Genomic DNA, 25,803 nt, shown 5'->3' on the forward strand with positions numbered 1-25,803 from the left:
AACGAGTTTGTAAAGCTCATAAGAAAAGTGCCATCGCTGGGTGGAAGAGCGATGCATGTTGCATGCGAGCAGTGGTTTCCCCATTCAAGACAAAAATACCGATAAAAACGTTCTTGAAAAGTATCACGTAATTTATATTTCAAGAACTTTCGTCTCTTTTAATAACAATTTTTCAAATAAAGAGATAATATCTGTTAAGCAGTGTATTACAGTCTTACATAAAAAATAGTCTGTTTAAGACTATGTAAGCTGGTTTTATGAACATTATTGAGAATAATGGTAAGTGTCTTCTTAGTGACTTGCGAAAAGACTAATTTTTCGAATATTTAAAGTACAAGATGGGAAGAAAACTTTAGTCACGCGTGGTCAAAATTTGGTTTCGTTCCATATGTTCACATAAGATTAAAATCTTCAAGTTATTTTAAATTAGAATGACTTATGTTCAGGACGATTCGACTTATTAATTTTTTAACAGGCTACATCAAGAATTAGAACATAAGATCGCATTTGTTAGAAGTTAGATATTTGCTAGCATCCAGGCATTTTACAGTAAAAAAAGACAGCTGCTATTAAGATATTTTTATATATTACTACTGGAATAACAATACATTTCATATTTTGTTTTACTGTTACTCAGCAGCGTTTCCGCTTGCAAGTGACCTCTGATTCATTACCATGTACAAAGTACGTTATACTCGTGCTTACGTAATGTTTGAGCTTTTCTTGCAAGGAGGCTTCCCTACTGTTACGAACTCTCACTGATCAGAGAACGAAATTAAATTTTATTTTTGCGGAAGTAAAATTATGAAATTTGACTTCACTCTGTATTTAATTTTCGTAATAACGAGTTAATATACCACGTTCTAAATATATAGACACTATGCTTAATTTCCTTTTTGTACAGTACAGAGATCAGAAGAAATACAGCATAAAAGTCAGAGATACAATTGACTCTAGTGTAACCCCAGTATTAAGCTGGATTCACCATCAGGTTCTTTTGTTTTTATAACCTAGTGTGCGTATATACTTACATGATTAAGAATTTTTTATTAATTCATAGGCAAAACGACATAGACAGGGTTACGTCGAATCAACGAAGTACATACAGTGTTGTCTCGATGTAAGCTCGATGAATATTTAAATTCCCTTGGAACTATTCTTTCACTTCGCCTTGTCCTCAACTTCGAGACGGCAAATTCGATCTGTTAAGACGTAAACGTGTCTTCGAAATGAGTTTCTTATATTCCTAAAGCAGGTAACTGATTAAAAGTGCAACACTTGTATCGACAAAATAATGTACCCCTTTTGTCTCTATATCGTTCTGTTAAACTTTTTTCTCTTAATAATTTTATGTTACATACTACCATTAGTTTACGATTAGAATTATTTAAAATTTTACCAATCTTTAGTTATAATTGATTCAGGAGTAATTTACACTTTGAACCTTTCGTAAGCTTTATGACTAAACCTAACCTCATGGGTCAACCTTAGCTATATTCTTTAATTTAATAAACAATTAACAATGCATGTCCTAATACAATGATGATGTATACACATAATAAAACCGTGATTACAATTTTTTCTTTTATAATATAAAAACTGAGAAATTCAAAATATCCATATGTTTATTTACAAGGTTACGAAATGGATTCTTTTATACAAAATAAACCTTTCATAAAATTTTTCACTATATTTTTTAAACAAATAAGTATTTTTAAAAATCATTTACACAGACTGTTGTTTAAAAGTATGTAATCTTCCAATTTACACTTTTTACCTATACCTAATAGTTTCTGAAGCATTGCGGCAAATATATTTTCCATCTCAAGTTTAGAGGCGGTTGTTACCCTTTTAATATGGATAATAAAAGTTACAGGAGACATGTGTCGAATATTTTTGATTACTTTGCAAACGTGTAACATTTCATAAAAATTGCAAATTTACTCTTCGAGTGACTCTGAAATCCCAATATTTTATGTTCAACACGAGTGATTTTAAACTTTCAATTCTTGAAATTAAAAAATTTTAAACATTTAAAGTACAAATCTGCAGTTTCTTAAGTGATGCAGTCTTGAACTTGTAAGCTTTCGAGCTTTCAAACTTTTAAAGCTTTCAAATTATCATGTCTTTGAAATGTTTTCTGAATCTTAATTTGTGTAATTCTAAATTTGTGCTATGAATGATCCATTGATACGATAAAAGTATAAGGGTGCAATGACATTATGAAATTAATGATTATATTTTATGATTATATTACAGTGTTTAGCATAAATTAATTTACTAAACCTACTTCAATAAAAACTAGTGTATTATTAAAATTAGAACTAACAAGTCCGTATACACTGTTTGGAAATTGTATAGAAAGGAGAAAATAGTTTAATCTTGATTTTTGTTACTTTAAGAATCGAAATAGTAAGTTTTAATGTTTTTCCTTACGCTAATCAATTTCGTTTCAGATTTATTATATTCAGAACACATTACTATTCGTTCTGGTAAGAAATAATATGACATATAAGAAAAACAGTTAATTTGAGTTTTAACTTAAATTGAATAGTAATTAATTTAATAATAGATTAATTCTCTATTCTGGTATAAAATAATAGGTATCTAGTAAACATGTTCTGTCGTAAATTATGTATATTAAAAGATATTCGAATCAATGTTCGAGTTTTAGACGAATTGCTATTGAATACTAGTGAAAAGATTTTAAACCATATTATAAGAGATGGGCGGAGTATTTCTCCCACAGCTTCCACTTTTTCTTTCAGTAGCTTCTCATTAATACTTCTATGGTGAGACGAAAGATCTTACGAAGTAATGTACAGTAGGAAAGAAATTTGCTGTTATCTCCAATAAGTTTGAAGAAATAAAGCAATTTATTAAAATTTATAACACAAATCTCTTTATACGCTATGTATATACGTACACTAGTACGAATATAAATTTGAATATAGAATGTTTATATATTTTTATATGATATTACAATTGGAGTATTTTATTTAAAAAACCAATATCTATCTAGCAACATTCATAGTTGCATAGACCGACGCTTACAATTAATGGTATTAATAATACAGATTTTATTTCATTAAGAAAAGTTGTCTTTTTTACAAATTTCATGATATTATATACGATTCTATTAGGCGTCAAAATTCGACTATACATTGTATTCGTATATTTTTTATAAAACAGTCTCGAATACTAATGCAAATTCTCATATAAGGGTTGTTGACGGACAGTTAATTTTATTTTTCAAAACGAATACGTATTTTTCATCCTGTTATGTAACTTGTAAGTATGAATACGCCCATTCATACGTAGAAGCAAAGTTTAACTGTGATCTTGACGACGACAGTTGTTAACTACCACGGCCAAAGAAAAGTACCCACAGTCAAAAAGACAAATACAGCAAGCCTTGAGCGTTTCAGTAGCATCTGAGATGAGTGGAAGGCAATGCACTACGTCGGCCAAAGTTTTGCCAACTCGAGTCTCTGCAGCAGAAACTACCACGTGCTTCCTCTCTGATGTGTGTGCAAATGGTTGTTGCACATGCTTACATATGCGGAGTCTATATACTCCCTCTAGGTTGTATATACAACTGTAGGCATAATGGTTTCATTGCAACTGTGTGTCTATAGCGTATGTACACGACTTTAAGTTCTTGCAACGAATGTGTGCGTCGTACAAGATACCACGAAAGGGTTTCTTATCCATTGTTTCTTTACACACGCAGTTCCTGTGTTCGAGTTCAAAAAGTGAAACATGTTTCGTAGAGCTTTCTCTTCGTACCCACTCTACACTATACCCGTTTTGTCTGTACACCCAATTTGTGTACAGCTGTTCGTAAGTTTCACAGCTGTTAAGTTTACTCTTCTTTATAGTCGCAGAATTGTCTTATAATTATTGTCGATAATGAAAGGAAAAGATTATCTTTTACAGACGTGGAATCTAACGCATATGAATTTAAACACTGAATGTATGCACTTCTTTCTTAATTAATTTTAGTAAATTCTTACGTCAACATTTGTACAGGGCGTTTCAAAATTATTTGTCACTATCTAAGCAGTATTCTATACTTTTGGATCAGTGGAAATTTGTTACAGAAAGTCTCCCCAAAATTGACCTTGACCTTGGGATTCAAGATCAAATTTTTTATTATTGCATTGTATTGTACTCATAGCGAAGATGAAAAATGTGAAAGAAATTATGGACCAAACTCGACTACTCTTGCAAAATTATATTAAAACTTCATTTACATTTTAAACTGATTTTATTTACAATATGTGTAGATTTCGTGGTGAAATGCAAGCCAATTAACCAGTTAGAGTACTTGTGATTTACTGTCATAGGTATTTAACAAACACAGTGATAATAACGATTGATAACAAAGACACCAAGTCAACTATAGATTGTCTTATGCAACTGGACAGTGCTATATTTTTACAGCTAAAGTTCAGATCAGCAACGCAAGTCGGCGAAGGCTACCTTCTCCTCATACGTTTGTCCTCCCTCCATGTTACCCCGCGTGAGCATGTGAGAGGGAGGACAAGCGCAAGAGGAGAAGGTGGCCTTCGTCGACCTACGAAGCTGATCCCCGTTTTAATAATCCCTTCACATTTTTCAATGAGCCTGACCTGTACACTTTTTACAATATCTTCGTTGCCAATCATGTAACAATGCGTGATGAGGCTTTTTCACAAATAACCAATCACGCAAGATCGCGTAATATATCTATGTTTGGTTAACAGAAGCTCTGTGGTTGGCAGTTTGGGATTGTCTGTCTTTTAGGTCGGCAGCAAAGGTGATAAAATTACCAAAGAAAATTGTAGATGGAGTTAAGCTATATTTCCACTGAAGCAACAGTGAAGAACTTTTTGTTCCTCTTTCACGTATCTTGAAATGTTTCTCCATATTCTTTCCTGTTTCTGTTGCTGGAAACAGGCGGCTCCACCAAGGCAATAATGAGCAACATTTTGTCGCTTCTTGTTGCTGCATGTTTTAAACGGTTGTTCTCCAAGCAACTGCAACTTAAGGAAACTTTTTGTTCACACTGATTTTGAAGGCTAAATTTGTTGCCTACAGCAATAAAATGTTGCTTATTGTTGCCTCAGTGGAGTTGCACCTTTACAAATTAAAATTCTGCACGTCTGAAGAGTAAAAATGAATAAAAATTACCATTATAATAGAAATATTTAGAATGTTATTACTTACAGAACTGTATAATTTATAATAAAAGAAATATACAAAGTCTCGTAAGAATTTTGAATGAAAACGCACATTTTGTTTCAATAATGCACATTTAAAAATAAACAGTAGCAGAAGCTGACAGCTATATTGAATATATCTACACTGAAAGTTATTATTTATTGAGATATAACTAGTACACTTGGAACTATAGGTTCTTATATTGAAAATGTAATAGTCGTGAATTTAAAATGTATAGATTTGATGTAGAGTTTATACAGGGTAATCCTCTCGCTAGGAGACTCAAAACAGTGTCGCCGTGAAAACATCGCAGCGGGACCCTATTGCGACGTAAGAGGCCCACAGTGCTCTCATGTGCTTTCCCGCTACGATGTTTTTGTGGCGGTACTGTCTTTGAGTCTCTTAGCGAGAGGATCACCCTGTATAAACCGAAGCAAGATACAAAAGAGAAAGAAGAGGAAATATTAGATACAGCAGCAGCATCGGCGCAGCGTTCAGTTCTGATATTAAAAAGATAAACTACGATAAAACATACGCTTGAAAATATAACGCAGTATAAAATGTATGCACAACAAGCGACAAAAAGGAATCTCAAATGTTACACATTCCACATCCAGTTACTGACGATAGCAGGACAAAGTGTCAGACCAACAATTACTGACCGTAAGTATATTGTAATCTAGGACTGTTTGTTAAGAATCAACAAAGGCAAGAGGAAAAGAGAAGAACAGTAGGAACGTGAACGAAAAAAGTAATGGGTAGCAAACTAAACTCCTAACATGTTGTCTCTGTCTTTTTGCAAAGCGGCAACTGAAAAAGGTCCATCAGCGGAAATATCCACGAGTCTTATAGTGTCATTATGTACCGGCAGAAGAGGCCCTTATAAGAATGGGTTCTCCGTCTTCCCTTCGCCAGGACACTCTTGGGGTCGGCCTTCCCGTTGCACGGCAGCTTAGAGTTGCGTTGTCACCTTCAGATACTGCCAAGTCGGCACTGGTATCACCCCCGTAAGGGATATCTGGTGGTACTGTTAAACAAACATATGGAAAATGATTCTGATACGAATCTGTCATCATAAGTACTTTTATATCTAAATTTGACATACATATAATAACTGTTGTGAACAGAAAATGGGTGCATTATTTAATGTGAAACTTAAGCTGATGGTAAAAGTTAGTTTTAATTGTAAGCTAGGACTTCATAAAACGAGATTTTATACAAAGGAATGACACATTAGTTTATGTAAAATTCTTATTACTCAATTAAAATTGCAACACAATTAAGCTTACAACTCAAATATTGTTGTACTTTTGAATAAAACGAAGAATGCAGAAAACATACAGCGATGCCTTGGAAATTGTCCAGGATTTTGCTTCCAAACCTGACCATCGCTATTCCTATCAGTCAGTTCTTGGACCTAACTTCGTCGAGTGAGCTTGTAACGTCTGACAGTAAAATATACAAGTAAGCGTGCTTCAAGGCAAGTTATCACACAGCCAAAGATGTTTATTTCAACAAACTAGTGGTACTGTGGGACTGGGAGACCTCTCTATCGCACATGACAGATTTTTCATGCCATTTAGGGGCAACGGATGACGTAAAGTAGAGGGTACCCCCACTTTTACTCTCGAAGAATGATTCTTTCAGTAGAACAGTTGGAGTGGGCGGACCTAAGCCAAGTAGATGCGTCACCCGAGCGTCCTTCTCTTACCATTTCTGCCACCGAAAAAGGTATTTACTGTACAACGATTGTAAGTTGAGATCTGGGACAGCACAGGCACAAGAGGAGTACACGCGACCCTATAGGTACAGATTAGTAGGTGTGACCAATTCGGTCAATATCGACAATGCGTGTGATCCTAAACAAAGGTTCTACCAATTAGACTCGCATTCTTTCCAGGTATCAACTTATGGTCGTTGTACAGTACTCTCCAGAGAGTAGAAGAGGGGAATCTGGCTCAATTCTGAGAAAGTATTATTTTTTGCGTATTTTTATCTCACTCGCATTCAATGGAAAAAGTATACTTCAGATTTTCAAAAATATCTATCCACCCTTAAAAACTGATCAGATACGGTTCCAAATTTCGGTCAATTTCCAAGGCATTACTATATTTACTGTCTACAACTTTCAGGTTAAGTGAATGAAATTTTATAATTCAACTATTAGAATAAGTAGAGGTGTGCGAAAATTGGAAATTTTCTCGAGATCTCGGTGTTCAACACGAGACGAGAAAACTCGGATCGAGACGAGACGAAATCGAGAAAGTATCTCACCATTCGAGAATATCGAGATTCTCGAAAATCTCAAGTCTTCCAAGAATTTCAAGACTCCGAATTTTCTTTAACGATTAGTCTTGCATTAAAAATTTCCAAAAATACTGAGATATTGAGATTCGGGGAGTTATCAAGTTATCTCAAATATATTCGAGATTCTCCAAATTTTAAAGAATTTCGAATATGTTCGAGAATCTTGGCATTCTCGAGTAGCAACATACTTTCGAGATCTCATCCCAATCTCTGAATATATCGTGTTTTCTACATTTCTTTGAAATTATAAAATAATTTATAGAATCTAAAGTATTCTATAAATTCATATATCTTTCAAATATTCTGGGAAATATTTCTGTAGAATCCCTCCCATTTGTAGCTCCGTAATTTTTTTTAGACTAAGTGGATAACGTTGAGATAGATATGAAAATAATTAAGAGGCTCTAGGGCAGGGATGTTCAGTAACGTACCCGCGGACGTCTGGCAATATCTGGAACTGCGAGCGAGTGAGGTCGCTTGTATCGACTCCTCCCACTCCTCGAGGTACAATTTTAACCCTTATGACAATGTCAACATTATGAGTTCACCAATTTTGACTGTCGATAAGTAGCAAACTTTAACCCGTCAAGGCTATTAGTTTGAAGTACTATAAAGTAGATTTCTGCATCGAGAAATGACTTCTTTCGGAAATTCTTATTCAGTATTACTACTTTCAGCCAAAACAATGTGTTTGAGTTGTGCATCTAAGAACCTCGAAAAACAAAGTAAGTTGTGATTCTTTTTAAAAATTCGTTTGATACATGCTATTAGAGGTTCAATGAACATTACAAAGCAGCCTAATAATTGTTTATGAAAGTATTTACTCGATTGATGAAGTAATGGTTCTCTTGTTCCCTACAAACATACTTAGCTAGAAACTTGCGTCAATATAATCCTAGGAAATCAACAAAATCGAGTTTCAAAGGTTTAGTTCTAGCTGATTGTAATGGCCAAGTATATTCAATAATTTAATACCAAGGAAAAACAGCATTTTATTCATTGAAGGGAACAAATATGGAATTAACTCAAGAAAAATTAACATTTAGATCCAGTTCATGAAGTCATTAGGATACTATGAAAATTCTAGAATATATTGTGATAACTGTGTTACCAGCATAAGTATTTTCTTCTTATTATTAATTTTGTGTCGCTATTCCGACGTTTATTGCCTCAAACTCATTCCGCAAAATACACTTTTTAGAAAATTTCACGTCGGTACCCTATGAGTTCCAATATAGCATTGATGCAACATGCTCTAAAATTATTTCTATGAGTTGCTAATCTTTTCTATAGGGTTTTTCCTCTATAAAATGATAAAATATGTTTATTTCATGAGTTTTAGATTTTTTTAAAAACCTATTCATATAGCAGGACCGATAGGGTAAAAGTAGGATACCTTATGCATGTAAAGATGTTACATTTGTTACGACTACAAGTACCCTTTAGTAATTGTAAAAACCTCAGTGAAAACGTGCAACATAAAACTCATACTAAATGATTGAAATTCATACGCAGGCTTATAGTTGAATGTTTTTTGTTCGATGTGTAATGAAATTATAGCGAAAATTTTGATATTATTTGGTAAATTGAATAACATTTGTCATTACGTCTTGTCTGGAGAAATGTAACTCTACAGCGTAGTCGAAAATTGACACTCATAATTCGAAGAAAAAAAGAGTTATGTGGAGCAAACTCAGCAAATCACGGCTACGAATGTTATAAATTTCTAATAAAACAATTTTGACGGTGAATTCTAAAAAGACTGCGCCTGTACTGTAAGTATGATTGTGACAGAACAAGTCACAACTTTCCTTTAACTTTTAGAAAAAAAGAAAACCCTAATTCCATTTCGGTACTTAGCTTGAATATGACTATGATACATATACTAATATGAACTAATATGAAGCTATTGCAACAGAACATAACAAATCCTGTAACAATCTCTTTATTAACATATTGTTGCGAGCACTGAATATAAACGCATAACCTACTGATGCTTGCAGAATACAGTTGTTGACAAACTCTATGGCTGTTCTCTCGTGCCCATCGCCGAGCATTGTATTAAATTCTGCACATACAGTAAATAAACCAGGATTGTGTGCATAATGTCACAGACAGTAATGTTGAACCGAGAACCGGACGCCAGCGGCTCGTAACAATAATACTAGAATAAGGTTAATAATAAATAGATTTATAATGAAGCATGTATATTTGGTGAACACCCTTACATAGAATTCCTTTTGAACGATAAACACACTTAACCTATAAATCCTTTCCAGTAATAAGCGTCGGCGACTATTAGTGTGACTTAGGGAGGCTCATACCGCACAAGAAAAATAAGGATCACCTCGGCTTTATTCAACTCAAATTCAGAGCAAGTTAAACAGTATATTAAGCTACTTCTCAACTTTGTGAGATTCTACATAATATTGAATCGTTGTCAGAATCCTTTAAATTGGTAAAAAACCACGAAAAGTGTGTAGTAACTTGCAAATGAAGCTCGAGTCAGCGAGAAAAATGCATTTGCTTTTAATGATAGAGCAAGAGATTCGATTTGCTACAATATCTACATAGAGGATGCGAATTCCTTATTCATTCGCATGTCCCACCACCAAGCGTCGCTCCCAAGACCCAAGACCCGTGGCTCGTAACCTAGCGGGAGTAGTTTCAACTGTAGTCGCAAGGTGGCTATGATTCCCACGGCAGGATTTCCAAATCTGTGAGTATATTTATATACTCGCTGCCACACTATGTTTGTGACGCTACGTCGTAATGTAGCAGAGTGCTACACGAATAAACCAGAGCCCAGTGTTGTAGAATAGGACTTTCTATTACCTTTATTATGTTTGAGTCGTCAAAGAAACTTCTGTTTGAATGAGCCAATCGTCTAGTGGTAGTAATTGATCAAATTGTCTGAGACAACGCTGGCTTCTTAGAAGACACCACCAGTTAGTGTGTTCGAAAATTTTTACTCATCTGAGACGATTTAGTCCAATTTGTTTCTGAACAGGCGTGTTTTCAGAAAAGTCTGAATCTCCTAAATTCCTATCATGGCTTTTATCAGATATGGCGTAAAAGCACATTTTTACTTCTTAGATTTTGTACTAAATGTATTAAACAGTTTTTCAATGCCTCTTTGCAAGGTAGGAAAACGATGGTGCAAGAAGCTGTGCAGTCCTCTTCAGCAAGGCTGCTTCAATTCTTCTTGCAGAGGTTTTCTGAAACCTCTGCTTTTACAACACCTCCATTTAGTGAGACAGATAGACTTTTCATCAAAATCCAACCAAGTTCCACCCAATCAAGTGGATTTTGGTTCACAATGTGCAGAACTTTCGGAAGAGGATAGGAATGGAATAGAATATCCCGAAAGGATATTTTCGACGTTAAATGTAAAAGACGGAACAAAATGGATTCTACTTTATTAAAGTCAATCTGTGCGGTGCACACAGCCCTGAAAGCTAGAAATGAAACTAGCTGCACCATGTCTGTCGATGACAGACATACAGATTTAATGTCGGAGGAGCACTTATACGGAAGTTCGTCGCGTGAACAAAACTTTAAGCAGTTGACATTGCACGCGTTTGCGAACTTCTAAATATTCTTCTCCATTGTTGTATATATTAGCGAGTATTCTAAAATTAAATTATCACGTGGGTGCAAATTTAGCAATTCGTTTTCGCGGGAGAGAGTGGGGGGTTAAAAGGATATTTGTGTTATTATTTTTATCGATAAAAGAAGATAAGTATATATTAATGTTATTTTCTTTTAGGTCGTGAATAAATATAATTTAATCTCCAACTAAATATTTTTTTCTTTTTTAGACTTCCCTTTTTTCGTGTTTATTAGGCTACCAAGGAAGTTCCTTTGCTTTCGCGTGTATAATTATTCCAAGGGTTGTTTATGCACTGTCTGGTCAAGATTTAGTGCATAAATAATTTTTAACATAATGATACATGCAAAAGTGATAAAATTTTCTTGGCTACTTAATAACAGGCATGGACATACGAAACTCTACTCGAGACTTAAAATATGGAATTAACAAATACTTCAAAAAAAGGTAAGTTGATATCAATATTTCTATTTTATCTACACGGTTGAAATAGTAATTGTTATTTCAATTGTGTTTGTCTCTTTTTATGTGCAGAAAGGCGGAATACTTAAAGGAGTGATCTTCTAAGTTCATCCAGCCGTTTACCGGCTAGATTGTTTTTTGGTTTTGACTTATCCCGCTCGAGATCCAGAGACGTGAACTTTCGACGAGAAGAGAAAATCATCGAGTGACGGCGAGAATCACCGAGTAACACCGAGCGAAGCCGAACGGACAGCGCACACGGATAAGAGTAGTTAAGTAAGAGCTAGGGTCGCAAAAGTGGGAGATCGTGGGACGTCGTGGTGGGGGTAGCCCATTTATCCCACGTCCCACTATTCAGGCATCACTGCTCTGAAGACCGTTTGGACTGTGATCACGCAATGATTTTTCAAATTTATAGAACAAAAAATTACTTTTCTACTTTGTAAAGTATTGAAGATGAAAGGTACGTCATCAAATTCCAACATTAATCCTTCCGTTACTGACGATAAGTGTTTCCTCTGAAAATGAATATAATTCATTAAAAAAAATTTTTTATAAAGATGTGAATAGACATGTTTAAAGTTTATTAGTAATATTTAATATCTTTTAATAATAATTATTTGTTGTAATATAAATTAACGCATACTATGTTTGTAAACGAATTTTTTATAATGACACAGTGCACAAGTAAGATAGCACACTTAAAATTATAGATATTACTGACGTAAATTAACTCATGCTAATATATATACATATATTTAAGTCGAAAAAGTATTTTCTTAGGCAATTCTTGAAATTTTAACAATTCATTAATAGGGAGGGGGCTTCCTCGACGTTCTTCGCTGAATATCCACACAAAATTAATCTTGTAGTAGTGGCATTTCGGTACCTGAAAGGAAGATAATGTTAACAGGGGAAAAACATTCTTAAAGTGTATAAATATTTATTCCAGGCTTGAAATGTAACTAGTATTCACTTATATATTATTTGCATCCTATCTGGATGCAAAATCACGTAAGATGTTATGAAACAAACTTCTCCACCGACGCTCGAACAACAAATGGCTGCAAACAGACGTATGTACCTTCGTTGAGAGCGTCTAAAACTGCGATACCAGCGCCCTCACGTTCTGAATTAGAAGCTTATCGTTGATGAAGCTTTTTGGCAAGAGTGCACAGACTTTGATTACTACGAAGACCCGTCTAGGTTCTCTGTGATCACCAATCAGGTAAGTACTCGCCGAAGAACTAGGATTACCCATTAGGAAGTGGGCGCAACTATCAGGGACGTACACAGTCAACCATCGACTCTTTATCTTGCCTTTTTCTCCTTTCGTACCGTACTGCTATTGTGGGAATAACAGTTTAGAAATAGCACAGTAACCGCCTCACTAAATCTATATACAGGGTAGTCCTCTCGCTAGAGCACTCAATGCAGTGCCTCCACGGTAAAATCGCTGCATGAAATCAGCGGAAACGCCGAGTATGTAATCAAGACGTGTAAATAGATCTTTACCATCGCGCCCTATACTGCTCGTGCAACTACTGCAGTTGAGACTGTTATGTGCATGTACCCATGCGTTACCCTTCGGAATATGAACTGTAAGGTCTGCGTCGAGACCTAAGAAAAAGACCAAACCTAAAGATCGCTGAGTTCCCGCTGCAATGTTACCGTGGCAGGCACTACTTTGAGTACTCTAGCGAGAGGATCACCCTGTATGTATAAGACTATATGAGTCATCGGAACTGCGCGTTGAAGCCCAAATGGAAGGATGCAGATGTACAGGGTGTAACACGTATACGTTTCAATATTTTAGGGGATGGTAGGAGACCTCAAATACTTGTGGAGAAGAACGTAGATAACACATACAGATGTAGTATACCCCAAAAAACTGCCGGCAATAGTCAGCTGTTCAAAATTGGTCAAGTAATCGACAGAACAGGGCCCGTTTACAATAGGAATCCCATTCAAGGATTTGTGTCTATGAGGGCTTTAACACGTGTTTAGCGCCTTCCGAAACAAACACAACCTTCTCAAGCAACCGAATTCCCAAGGTCGAATTCGTTTCAGAACATAGTGCTAAGTTGAAGGTAGCAAAACGACAACAGATCGGACACTATGTTATAGGACATTTTGTGATCTAATTGGGGTATCCTACTACGCCATAAAGTATTGAAACATATACATGTTACTCCCTGTATAGGAAGTATATAGCTCCATTTTTTTATGTTCCCTATATCGTAATGCGCTACATCAGAAAAGTGACGAAAAGAGACAGACATATATATTTGTACTCTGATATTGGCTTCATTGGCCTTTCATTGGAAGTATACCCAATGCCCTATATAGTCTTACACATACATAGCTGAACCGAACCGATACTCAGGAGCAGCACACTCTTAACCGTGAGTCGCAATTAACATTAAGTCTGATTAGTTATTAAGCATTGATTTTGTTAACCTTTTAAGCACTAAGCACCACTATAGTGGTTTCTCTGCGAACAGTGTTCTAGGACAGCATTGTTCAACGTAAGCGCCCCTCACTCACTTGCTTCTTCTTCCGACCGTTCTGTTGCTCCACTATTACATTCGTTGGCTGTAGTGTTTGAGCTTTCTCATACAGAGGGACGTCACATTATGTCGGCCTTCATAACGTCGCGTGGTTTGATGACGGAAACGAGAGTAGGAGAGCCCATAGGGCTTGCGAGTCCTCGCTTGAAATCTAGGACCAAGTGCTACTATAGTAACTTTCCTTCAAGCAATGTTCTGGGATCAAGTGCCACTATAGCGGCTTTCTTGTAATCAATATATTGTTATGTGGCTTTTGTTCTTTTGTATATTATTAATTATTTAAGAATAAACCATGTGTAGAAACTCTAAATAGTATAATTAGCTAGTACCGACAAAGTCTGCACCTCCTTCTCTGTCTCCAAATGTGATAACAAAACGTTTTACTACAAAATCTTTTCTCTCATCAAACTAATTTTATGTAAGCCAATATTAAAAAGAATATGTGCAATTCAGTTAACAATCACTGTACGAAGAGAAAATACGTTCGTGCAGTAAATTTGATCAATGGAAATCGCCCGGTTCATAGAATTTAACCTGAACCGCCTAAATGACAGTCAGCCATATGCATTTGCTTACTGGTAGCAACTGCACTGATTGGACAGAGTTGGGATAGAAACAAATATGTCGGTAAAGTAATGTGACTTATTACAAAAATAAGAATACTAAGTTTTATACCTAACTTTTTAGCTGGTGAAATCCCAAAGTTAAGAGTTGTATTTTTGAATTCTACCCATTAAATAGTTTTAGGTGTCCCAAAGTACAGTTCAGCCAAAAGGAGAAGTAATTAGAGGAAAACAAAAGAAGAGTATGCATTTTGTTGCTGGTTATGATATATTGATTGACATATAAAACTATTCAAATGTTATATTGCATATAAATGTAAATTCTGTGTACGAGTCATAAAGGAACTTGAATATATTCCATGTATCATTCTTCTTTTTGACAAGATAAGTTATAACCTTTTTAAGTAATAGTGTATATAAATCTGAATTAAAAAATATGTATATGAATAAAAATGGCGGTATTTATATCAAGATTGTAATGGTTATTTATATCAAGATTGTAATGGTTATTTATATTATTTGAATCAACACTAATTGCACACAATGGGTTGCAAAGACATGCGCTTTGCGAGCGCGGATTGAATGAAATTGTTAATGTTAAAAAATAATAATAATAAAGTAGTTCTCTAACTCGCAATCAGGAGCGATGCATCCTGAGGAAACAAGAGCATCGTGTACGGACTGTACTATAAATTATTTCTGGAATATGAGCGTGTCACGCGTCGCTCGAAATTGGTCGCGCGTACTCATCCCGACTAGAGTACTAAATTCTCGTTCCTTCTCACACACACTTTTTTGTTTTTCAACTGCCGTTGTCGAGAACTCAATGGTAGTACCTAAACAAATAATCGACATGAGTGTGATATCCTACGCAGACTGGTGTCGAGCAGTGCGCTCACTTTCTGGGAATATTCGATCTATCGTTTCATGCATCTAGATCAGAGATAGTCAACTGTAATCCTACTGATGAGTTTGGTTGACGATCTCTGTCTTTTCTTAGCTGCTTCATTTACAGTTGGTAAGTTTATCTCTGAGAGGCCACACTCTCTTCGGTCGCTGTACTTTGATGTCATTAGACAAAGTATGTATACATTATTGCTCAAAATTATCCAGACACTCCCTTGTATCTTATAAAATGTAATTTAAGTCATTAAGAGAAATATTTAGAATCGCTTGATAATTTTTAATTGTTATTGTTGTTTAATTGTGATAATTTTAAAAGGTATTGGGGTATAATAAAACTTATTTTTAATGTACAAATTATATAATGATAATACAATAACGTAATCCGTATCCATAAATATAGAATTTCATGTACTAATTTCGTTGTTCGTGAAGACCTTAAGTTTTAGTTTGTCTACTTTTCATGGTTCAGATCGAATACAAAGAGTGCTTCGATAAGTTTTAAATGTCCCTAAAGTGTTGAAGATTCGTCTATGATTGCTCTCTCGAAGTAAGAATAAAGCTAACACTATACAGTCTCTTCCTTTGTTACAGTTCCTCTTTAGTTTTTTTGTTGTTCGGATATGGGTTCGAAACTAGAATTATTGGTAGAAAAACGTGCCAGTACCCTTATACTTACAAAAGAAGGATATTTGATTAGGGAAATTTCTCAGAGCAAGACAGTTTTGATGTCGATAATATATAACACTGTCTAAAAGTATGCAAGGGTTGAAGCTTGCTCATCACAAAAAAGAATAAGACGACTAGTGGAAACTAAAAAATCTGAAAAGCATAATAGTCGCCTTACTGGACTAGAAATCACTACCAAAATTAATCGAAATAAAAAAGATATATTAGAGATTTGAGGCTTTCACGACCCGGCATCATATAATTCTCATTGTTGAAGCTTTAGGGCGTAAGCCGTGTCTGGTAAGAAGAGATTTCCCAACATATCGCTAGCGTTGCAGCTGGCTTCTTGAGGGGGTCCAAAGATAAACTGAAACTGAAGTGTGTCTGGTACGATGCACTACTTAAAAGTGTGGTTCATGCATCACTGAGCACCAATGATAAGGTGTTCCGGTTCATTGGACACCAATAGTGTTGTTTTTTAATTGTACAGCTGGACAATTAAAAAACTGGGAGGAGGGAGCTTCAGAGTGGGTTCAGGTGGTAACCAGTATCCCTGTTGATGTTATTAGGATGCTTCATTATCTTCAATGTTTCCCGGAGTTTTTGAGGGAAATAGCCTTTGGTCTTGGCTAGGACTTTCGTTTCGTTGAAGAGTATCTTGTGTCCTGTTACCTTCTGATGTTCTGCAATAGCGGATTGTATACATCCCAATCTGGTGCAGCGGTCGTGTTCTTTGAGCCTTGTGCTCACGCTCCTCCCAGTTTCACCAATGTAAACTTTACCACGTGAGCAAGGAATCTTGTATACTCCTGCCGATGAAAGCTGTGGTTGAGGATATTTAGGGGAGGTGAGCATTTGGCCTACCTTGGTGTATGTAGTGAAGATGGTCTTTATATAGTGTCTTTTTAAGATTCTGCTTAAACAGTCCTAAACAGTACTAGTAAAAACAGGAAACAGTCCCACTGAAAGTGTAAATTCAATATTACCAACAGCAGCAGTTGAAATGATATAATAGAGACTCGAGTTCGGATTCTAAGTTTAATACTAATTTCAGCTCCATATTTCTCCTATTCTTCAAAGTTGGTAAAATTGCATCGGGGACGGCACAGGAGTCCCTCGCTCGCTCCGCCTGAATTCGGTTTTTATTTATTTATTATATTGTTGCGAGCATCGGGTACATAGTCATTGCCTGCTGTGCTTGCAACAAAGTATGGCGGACTGCATTCTGTCGCTAGCAGTCGGTAGTGATCGGGGGCCGCTGCGGGTCCTGTGGGCACGACCCCTGCTTGGTAAGACGTCCAGCGCTAGGTCCATCACCTCGCAAGTGCTCCTGGCAGGATGCCAGGTCGCGAGCCCGCGGGGAGTCACTGACGACTCCCCAAATCCGTAACAATATATATGAGATAACCCATTAGAAAATTACAAGAAAATTATTACAATGAGGTATGAAAATGTTGCTTTCTAAAGTTGTTAAACCCACAGGGGAGAGTATAGATTCATAGTTATGACATGTAACAGACATAGGCTGTCCAATATACCATGAGACTAGACGTAGGAACCGATGCTGTACTTTTTCTAAAGCACTAATGTGCGAATGAAAATAAGATGCCCACTGGGTAAAACATATTAGGTTTTCCTACATGTTCTTTTCGTAATTTTGACTTACAATATACAGTGTTACACGCTTTAGCGTCCGCAATTTTTGTTCAGTATTAACGTCAGCCAGTATTCCCATCAATTCCTGGAACTGCATCGACGGAGTAAGGCCCAAACAAGTCCAATATGTTTTATTTCGCTTTCTCTCTTCAGTAGAATTTCTGAAAGATACCCGTACGAATAAACGTTCAGATACAGTTCCGGACTACGGACGTTAAAGTGTATAACACATAGAGTTTATACATAGTGTAACACATAGTAGATGACACGATTTCTCCACTTATTAGTGTACCCCATTACTACATTGCGAATCCTGCAAGTAATTACAGTCGCGGTCACGAGGCGGCTACCGCGCGATCCACGATTCTTGTGGCAGAATTCGCAGTCCCACCAGTATATAAGTACCGCCACGAGGCAAATGTGGCATTGCATGCGATGCAAATAATTCCTTGCCAAAAGCAGAAAACGAACCTTTCCAATGTCTTGTATTTCCCAAATATCCCAAATATCATATTTGAGGAAATTAAGTTTGAATCATGATATAAGTATAAGTATATGCTACATGTGCGTTTGGTGAATGTCCATTACACAGGTAGTTTGACGACATCACATTCGGTTACAGTTGGATGCCATCATAGAAACTCGGATGATGTGAATGAGGAAGTTTAGGAATCAATGCCATTTTGTGTTTAACACTTTGACTGCCACGCCGAAATCACATGTTTTGCTCAGGATGCCATAGGAGTATTTATATTGGTGGTCACGTGTGACCACCGTGGCACCTTGGTTGGTAACGGTTGATAGCGACAAATTAAAACAAGTCTTCGTTAAGATCAAGCACTCCGGTCACCAATTACCAATGTGGCAGTCAATGTGTTTGATTTTTATTGATTGATTTTGACTGTTTGATTCGGTGGTGCTTGCTTGGCTTAGCTTTGCCTGGCTTCGCTGTCTTTACTGTGTTTGCACGTGTAAGAAATTTAGATTTCATTCCAAAATACTGTAGTAGTGCAAGGAAATCTCAATTACTTTTGTAAAACGAAAACAAAAATAAAAAGATATAATATTTTTCTTTTCTTAAAGGCAAGAAAATTACCGAAAGGTGGTTCAAGCGCATAGCACCCAAAAAGTAAATATTAAGTACGATTAGCATCAAATATTATCATTTCTAATACTGAATATAATGGATTTATTTTTAATACTGAACTGAGTTGAATATTTCTTACTTTTTTTTTTTTAGCTAAGGTGTGCTATCCATATTTTATAACTACGTGCTTCGAAAAGTCTTTAGAAAAAAATTGCTCAATTATTCTCTAACAAGAGTAAGAAAATTATTACATAATGCAATTCCGACAGTTAATATATTGACAACACAACTTTGATGTCTCTCTATTATTTGTATTCATTAGTCTAGCTTGTACAACATATAAATTCAGATCAGTTTTCCTCTAGATTGTTTTCCTCGTTATTCTATCAACTGTCTTTGCTACATTATTTTCGAATGCCACCCATTTATCTTTCTGTTCTATTTACGCAAACAACATTTAGTTTCATTTATATCGACATATGTAATATGTATTTTTTAGTATCTCAATTCTTCAGTTTCAGTACCAGGAGTTTTTCGTTGTTTTTATGGGTCTATTAATTACACTTATTGGTGCTGCTTCTATTTTCTTAAAATTATGGACCCATTCTTTGTATTTGCTTTGTCTCGCGACTCTGTCTGCAAGCCATGCGTCAACATGATTCTTATATTTTCGTTTCGATGTTTGCTGTTGCAGTATTAATTCGCGAAATGTGCAATAAGTCGGCATATTTCACAAAGCACTTATCAGATACACTTGACACGTGTAGACCTTCTATAATTCTCACCATTCAGTCTAACGTTTATATCGATTGTACCCATATTCGGCATTCTAACATTTCGACAAATTTTCTGTGTATAAAAATATAGACTAGACTCACCAAAACCTTTAGAAGATGGTACTACATCTGCTTCTAGGTTATATAAACGTCTCTTCTTTTACATTCTACAGTTCAGTTTTCCGTGCTTTCTTTCACTGATACAGTACACGTACCTGAATCCATAATCTTTATTGCACTTACTATACTGATTATAGTATAATGTACAATTACTTATAATTTATAACTGTATAATATAGCTATTTACAATATTTATACATTATTTGCGAACAGTTCGCTGGTGGAGATCCAGCTTAAGAATGGTCACATACTTTCCACTCATATGCACCATATCGCATCGCGAGTCCCGGAAAAGTAGTGAGCGCTGCAGCCGCTGGGCGGCCATTTCGCGATTGGCGATCTCGCAACAGAATTTGCAACCTCTTGCGAACATAACAAGTCGTATAAGATCGGAGAGAGCAGAGCGTGGTAGCCTACAAATAAGCAAACGAACTACGATAACCATCGTAAGGATAAGGGTAAGAGTAAGGGTAATGCTGGCCATATATTGACACGCAGACGGCGCACGCGACGCAGTGTAGGAAATGGAGCCTGTTGTAAAGAAAGAGAACGTGACTACAGTGCGATTTTCCAAAATTGAATCTTGGCGTGTCAAGCGGCCGGCACATGACTGGACCTAACGCTAGATGCGTATTTCATGTAACGTTGTCAGATTGTCTATTCAATTAGATCTCTTTCTATCCTTAGGTGTACGTGCGTTTTTCTCAGTGACTTGATAAAGCAGATTCCCTCATTTGCAAGAGACCCCATGATAATTGATTACCTTTTTTGTATTCGTTTATCAGTATAAGGGATTTTGATGCAGATTTAACCCTTTCGCGGCGAACAGCGCCTTTTGGCGCTCAGCTATAGATGCTCGCTCCGAGCGAACAGCGCCTTTTGGCGCTTTTATCAGTAGCTGCCCAATAATGCCCATTAAGTCGTTTGTTTTCGATACGCTAGCAGCACACGTTTCTTGTGCAGAGATTTTTTTATATAATCAAATACAATTATCCATAAATTTTGCCTCGATCATGGATACATGGACGACGAATATGAGCTGCGATAGTGTGGATCCGGCTGCTTGGAGCGCAATACATTTCTGAGCGCTCCGCCGCGAAACGGTTAATATTATACAAGCTTGCAAGAAGTTACGAGATAGTTTAAGACACTGTTTAACCTATTTTAAATATGAGTTAAATAAAACCGAATTGTTTGCCGTATTTTCTGTGCGACACGAGCTTCCCTGAATTGCTAATAGGATTCGACATCCTTGTTAATCGCCATTGAAATAGCATTAGGTAGCTTTGCTAAGAAGGAAAAACGATAGACGCTAGACAAAAACAGAGAATAAGCAAGGACCTCTAAGAACCCACGACTCGTAGTATTCGTAGTATAGTACTCTCTCGATAAATGTGAACTCCTCGGATCCGGAGAGTCACATTTATCGAATAGGTACTATATTCTTTCTAGTTTGCTAAACGTAGAAGAAACAGTTAGTCGGCGAGAGAAAGGAACTGAGAGTCGAGATTATTCAGCGAAGAATAACTTATTATTGTTAGCGTTTTGCTAAAAGTTTTGCTCTTTGTCCGATATGTACTTATTGGGACCTTTAATTTTCTGAGGGAGAGTGTGACGCGGCATAGAGAGGAACTGGGGATCAGCAACACTTTAATGCATGACTTGCTCAAGAGCCTGAGGGCCAACTCGACGTTGCAGCTAGTCTAAAATTTTCGCCTCAGATATTTCAACAACAGAAGTGTGTACATACTATTAAGCTCATATACAGGGTGCGACATAAATTAGTCCCCACGATTTCTCAGTCCCTTTGGATGGTCACAGAGAAAAGTGTTTCCTACCAAAGTTAATCAGTATTTAACCGACAAAAAATTGCACTTTTCTAAATTTAAAAAAAATTGATTTTTAACAAGAAATCAAGGTTGCCGTCATATCTTTAAGTGGAATTGAGTATTTTTAACTTTATAATATTGTAGGCGACGTCGAAACGAATTCAACAACCTGCTATACGATAACTTTCAGATAACCTTGAAAGAAAATATCGCCATAAATCAGTTGCAACTTTTGCATCGAAAATTTAATTTAATTACTAATTAATTACATGTACATTTTTAACATTTGTGTTTTCAATTTGGCTCCAAATAAATTTGTTTTTTTTTTTTGTGATTCAGGTTCTGAAGCAATGTTTACGTTCATTTGTTTACCTTAAAATGCGAGGCGTTGCTATTACATATTGTCTAATTATTTCAAATATTCTGGCAACCGATTTATGGCAATATTGTCTTTCAAGATTATTTGAAAGTTATCGTATAGCAGGTTGTTGAATTCGTCTCAACGTCGCCTACAATATTATGACGTTAATAATATTCAGTTCCATTTAAAGATATGACGGCGACCTTGATTTTTTTGTAAAAATCAATTATTTTATTTAATTGAAAAAATTGCAATTTTTTGTGATTAACTTTGATTAACTGAAAAATGATTAACTGATTAACTTTGGTAGGCAACACTTTTCTGTCAGACTATCCGAAGGGGCTAAAAAATCATGGGGACTAATTTGTGCCGCACCCTGTATAAGGTCAATCTTTCTGTTTGAAAGCTTCATTTCACTCACGACACATTTGTTGGTGAGAAAGCTACAAAATTCCTGTTTACATTTACATTTATTGTGTAGAAGACACGAATCCTACATCACATTACTTACGTTCCATACATAATATTATTTAATCTTTATTGACAACTTCTGTGTTTCTAATTTATTAACAGCAATAATAAAAGATAATAAGTTATGATTTTATAAGTAAATATAATCTGAATTATATCACTTTAATCAGAAAAATATCAGGAATACGTTAACAAAACTTGAGTGCAAAAAGAACCAGCAATAAAAAAATTGTTGCTGTTGCATTAGTACTGTCTCACATGAATATTCGCTTCCAGACTCTATTTACACTGTTTGGCAATGAAAGCTTTGTGCCACCGCATTAATCGCTTCACTGGTTCCAAAGTTAATCTTAGTAGTGGGGATATGACTTTCACATTTAACGTATAGGATTTTTTCGCATTTATCGAGAGAATACTCTATTCGTACATAATTGGTTAAGGTCGAATGAATAAAGCGTGCGTTGCGTGGGAGAAACACTAGTCACGAGTTAGAGAAGTGATAACATCGCAAGTTAGAGGACCCAGCTACCGGGGCTCAATTCTCGAAAATCGGATTGTAAATAGAAGAAAAGCTAGCATAATGCAAACATATAATTTGTGCTGCCTTACGTTGCATCTGCGTCTCAATGTGCGCCCAACCTAAGTCACGCATTTCTAAAAATATCTAAAATGAGAAACAATAGGATACAATAAATAAAATTTGAATTGACAGTTTTCTCATAGATGTATGTGTAATATTAATTTATAAAAACGTAGAGCAATAGCATTCTCACGAAAACGTGCATCTACCGTCTTCTAACAACCAACAATGTGTGTCCAGTAAATTCCTTGCTAAGAGAGGAAGTAGGCCTCTACTGGTCATAACATAACCTACTAAGAAGGTGTGAGACGTGCGAGCGGTCCATCTTCCACTTTCGGCAAGAAATATACTGGACACGCTGTTAGCGACCCAGTGTTTTTGTACAACAGAGTGGAACATTCACATATAAAGTGGCTTATCTGTAAACAAGGAGGAGAATTTGTGCGGCACGCGTTAAAAAATGAATTTCATAGACTAGAATTTTAGTTTTTGTATTAATATTTATTAATAAAATTTATATGCCTATATATTCTGACAGTTAAATATAACTTAATTATTAATATAGCTTTCTTAATTTAGTGTATATTGAAGATGATACGGTTACTGGTTACCAACTTTGCGGTAATTGATTATGATCACAGTTTAACTTATCGATTGAACATTTTTTCATTGAATACTAAATTTCGACAATAGAGTCTGCATGGACATTAGACATGATTATGAATGAGAATGATTCTAGAATTCTCTAGGGCTTAGTTGAAGTTGCCTCAATTGGTAATTGAGGAACTGATTAAAGTTGACTAAAACTGCCTCAATCCAAAAGAATCAGGAAGTTGGTTAAACTGCCTCAGCTAGGAGCGATCCAGGAGTCGGTTAAAGGTGCGTCGATCGAAGGAACCAAGTAGCTGATTAAAGCTACGTTGGCATGGTTGGGACCACTACAAGATGTGTCTATGATTTCCACTTGAGTCGATGAGATTTCGATCTGGATCCCGACCTAGCTAGTTTGCTGCCACTGGCGTTCACGATGCCGAATGTACACTCGAAAATCGACTCCTTCCAGAGGTCTCAGTGATGCCTCTCGTCGGCGTCGTAAAGGAAGTTTAGTACAACGCACGTTAGCGCAGGAATTGTCACAGGATGTTCGATCCTGATAGATCTTGAATGCCGAGGGCATGCGCGTGATAGCACCCCATTAAAAAATGTGCACGCGAGTAGAAGGTTCATATCTTGAACGCCAATTGTGTCGTCACGAAGGACACGATAGGGTACTGCTACTTGAATTCTTGTGCTCGACATGTCTGTGTATAGCAAGACATGGACCCTTATCGTTTGAAAAGGATTTTTAATTTAAGGACGTTTATGATTTAGAACAGTTTTAGATTAGAACGCTCACCAATTATACATGTTCTATATTATATATATTTATACTAGCCTTATTTAATATGATCACATATTTTAAAGTGAATTGTATTGAGATTTGTTACAGCATAATGCAGTGTAATGCAATAACTAATATCAAATATGTAATTTTTCTAAATTTTTTCAATATTATCTTCATTTTTTAATGAATAATTGATGTAAGTGGTTATTAGTTGCTGCTCCTAAAATTATTATTATGCATCATAATTACGAACACTATGGCACAACCATTTGATTAATTGAATGGTATTTGGGTAGTCAACAGTCGAAGATTATACACTTGACGAAGATTATTATAAGATTATCACATGCATGTATACTCTGTAAGTATATGGGTGTAACAAATATAACCTTCAATATTTTAAGGGATGGTAAGGGGTCCAAATTGGATCACAAAATGTCGGATGACATAGTGTCCGATGTGTTTTCCCTTTGCACTAATAATACCTTAAAGATTGCAGTATATTGTGAAGCAAAAAAATAGCACACACATATCGGCGAGATGAATACAGTCTGTATCACAAGAGCGTGGACGCGATATCTCAGTGCAAATAAATCTGTTTTGTAAAAAATGTTACAAAGGTACATCTATAAAACTAATACGCACTCATTTAATAATGTGTCCAATCATCACCATTAGCGATTAGTGTTTGACAACGTCTGGGCATACTTTCAATCAACTATTCAGCATATGAGACAGGAAGAGATTTCCATATTTCTCGATTACGACGAACTAGTATTTTCAATTTTAAAATATACTTTCCTCGGAGTTTGTACTTCATAACAGACCAAACAATTTCGATTGGATTGGCATGAGGGGACTAATATGGCCAATCTAACACATTAATACCGTTCGCTGTTTTCCATTCCGTACAAAGACGGCTTCCGTGTTTGGGATCATTATCCTCTTGAAGCATCCACTAGTCTCTGGTTCCATCAAACCAATGTTTCATCGATACTAGGAGATCTCTTTCGTACAATTTAAGCTTCTTCTGGGCATTCAATTATCTGTAAAGGCGCATAAGGTCCCGAAACGTCGAACATTGAAACACCCCTAAACATGAACTTTTATTGGGTGTTTAATGTTTCTTTGGATAATTGGATTTTCATGGGCAGACCAGATTCGTTTGATAGGAGTCCAAGCTCAAAAAGATGACTCGTTTTTGTGTGGCCATGCCAACCATTTTTGGACGTGTTTCGTTGCAAGCAATG

General features: G+C 36.0%; 1 protein-coding gene across 1 annotated transcript in view; it reads right to left on the reverse strand.

The window, feature by feature from the left end:
• LOC143187390 (lachesin) overlaps positions 1 to 25,803 on the reverse strand; it is a 184,277-nt gene that overhangs the window by 11,810 nt on the left and 146,664 nt on the right. Inside the window, exon 5 of the mRNA XM_076391600.1 lies at positions 6,071 to 6,232. Coding sequence (XP_076247715.1) covers positions 6,071 to 6,232 — 162 coding nt within the window. The remainder of the gene's footprint in view (positions 1 to 6,070; positions 6,233 to 25,803) is intronic.

This window comes from Calliopsis andreniformis, unplaced genomic scaffold (assembly GCF_051401765.1).
Source record: "Calliopsis andreniformis isolate RMS-2024a unplaced genomic scaffold, iyCalAndr_principal scaffold0022, whole genome shotgun sequence".
NCBI classification, from domain to species: Eukaryota; Metazoa; Arthropoda; class Insecta; order Hymenoptera; family Andrenidae; genus Calliopsis; species Calliopsis andreniformis.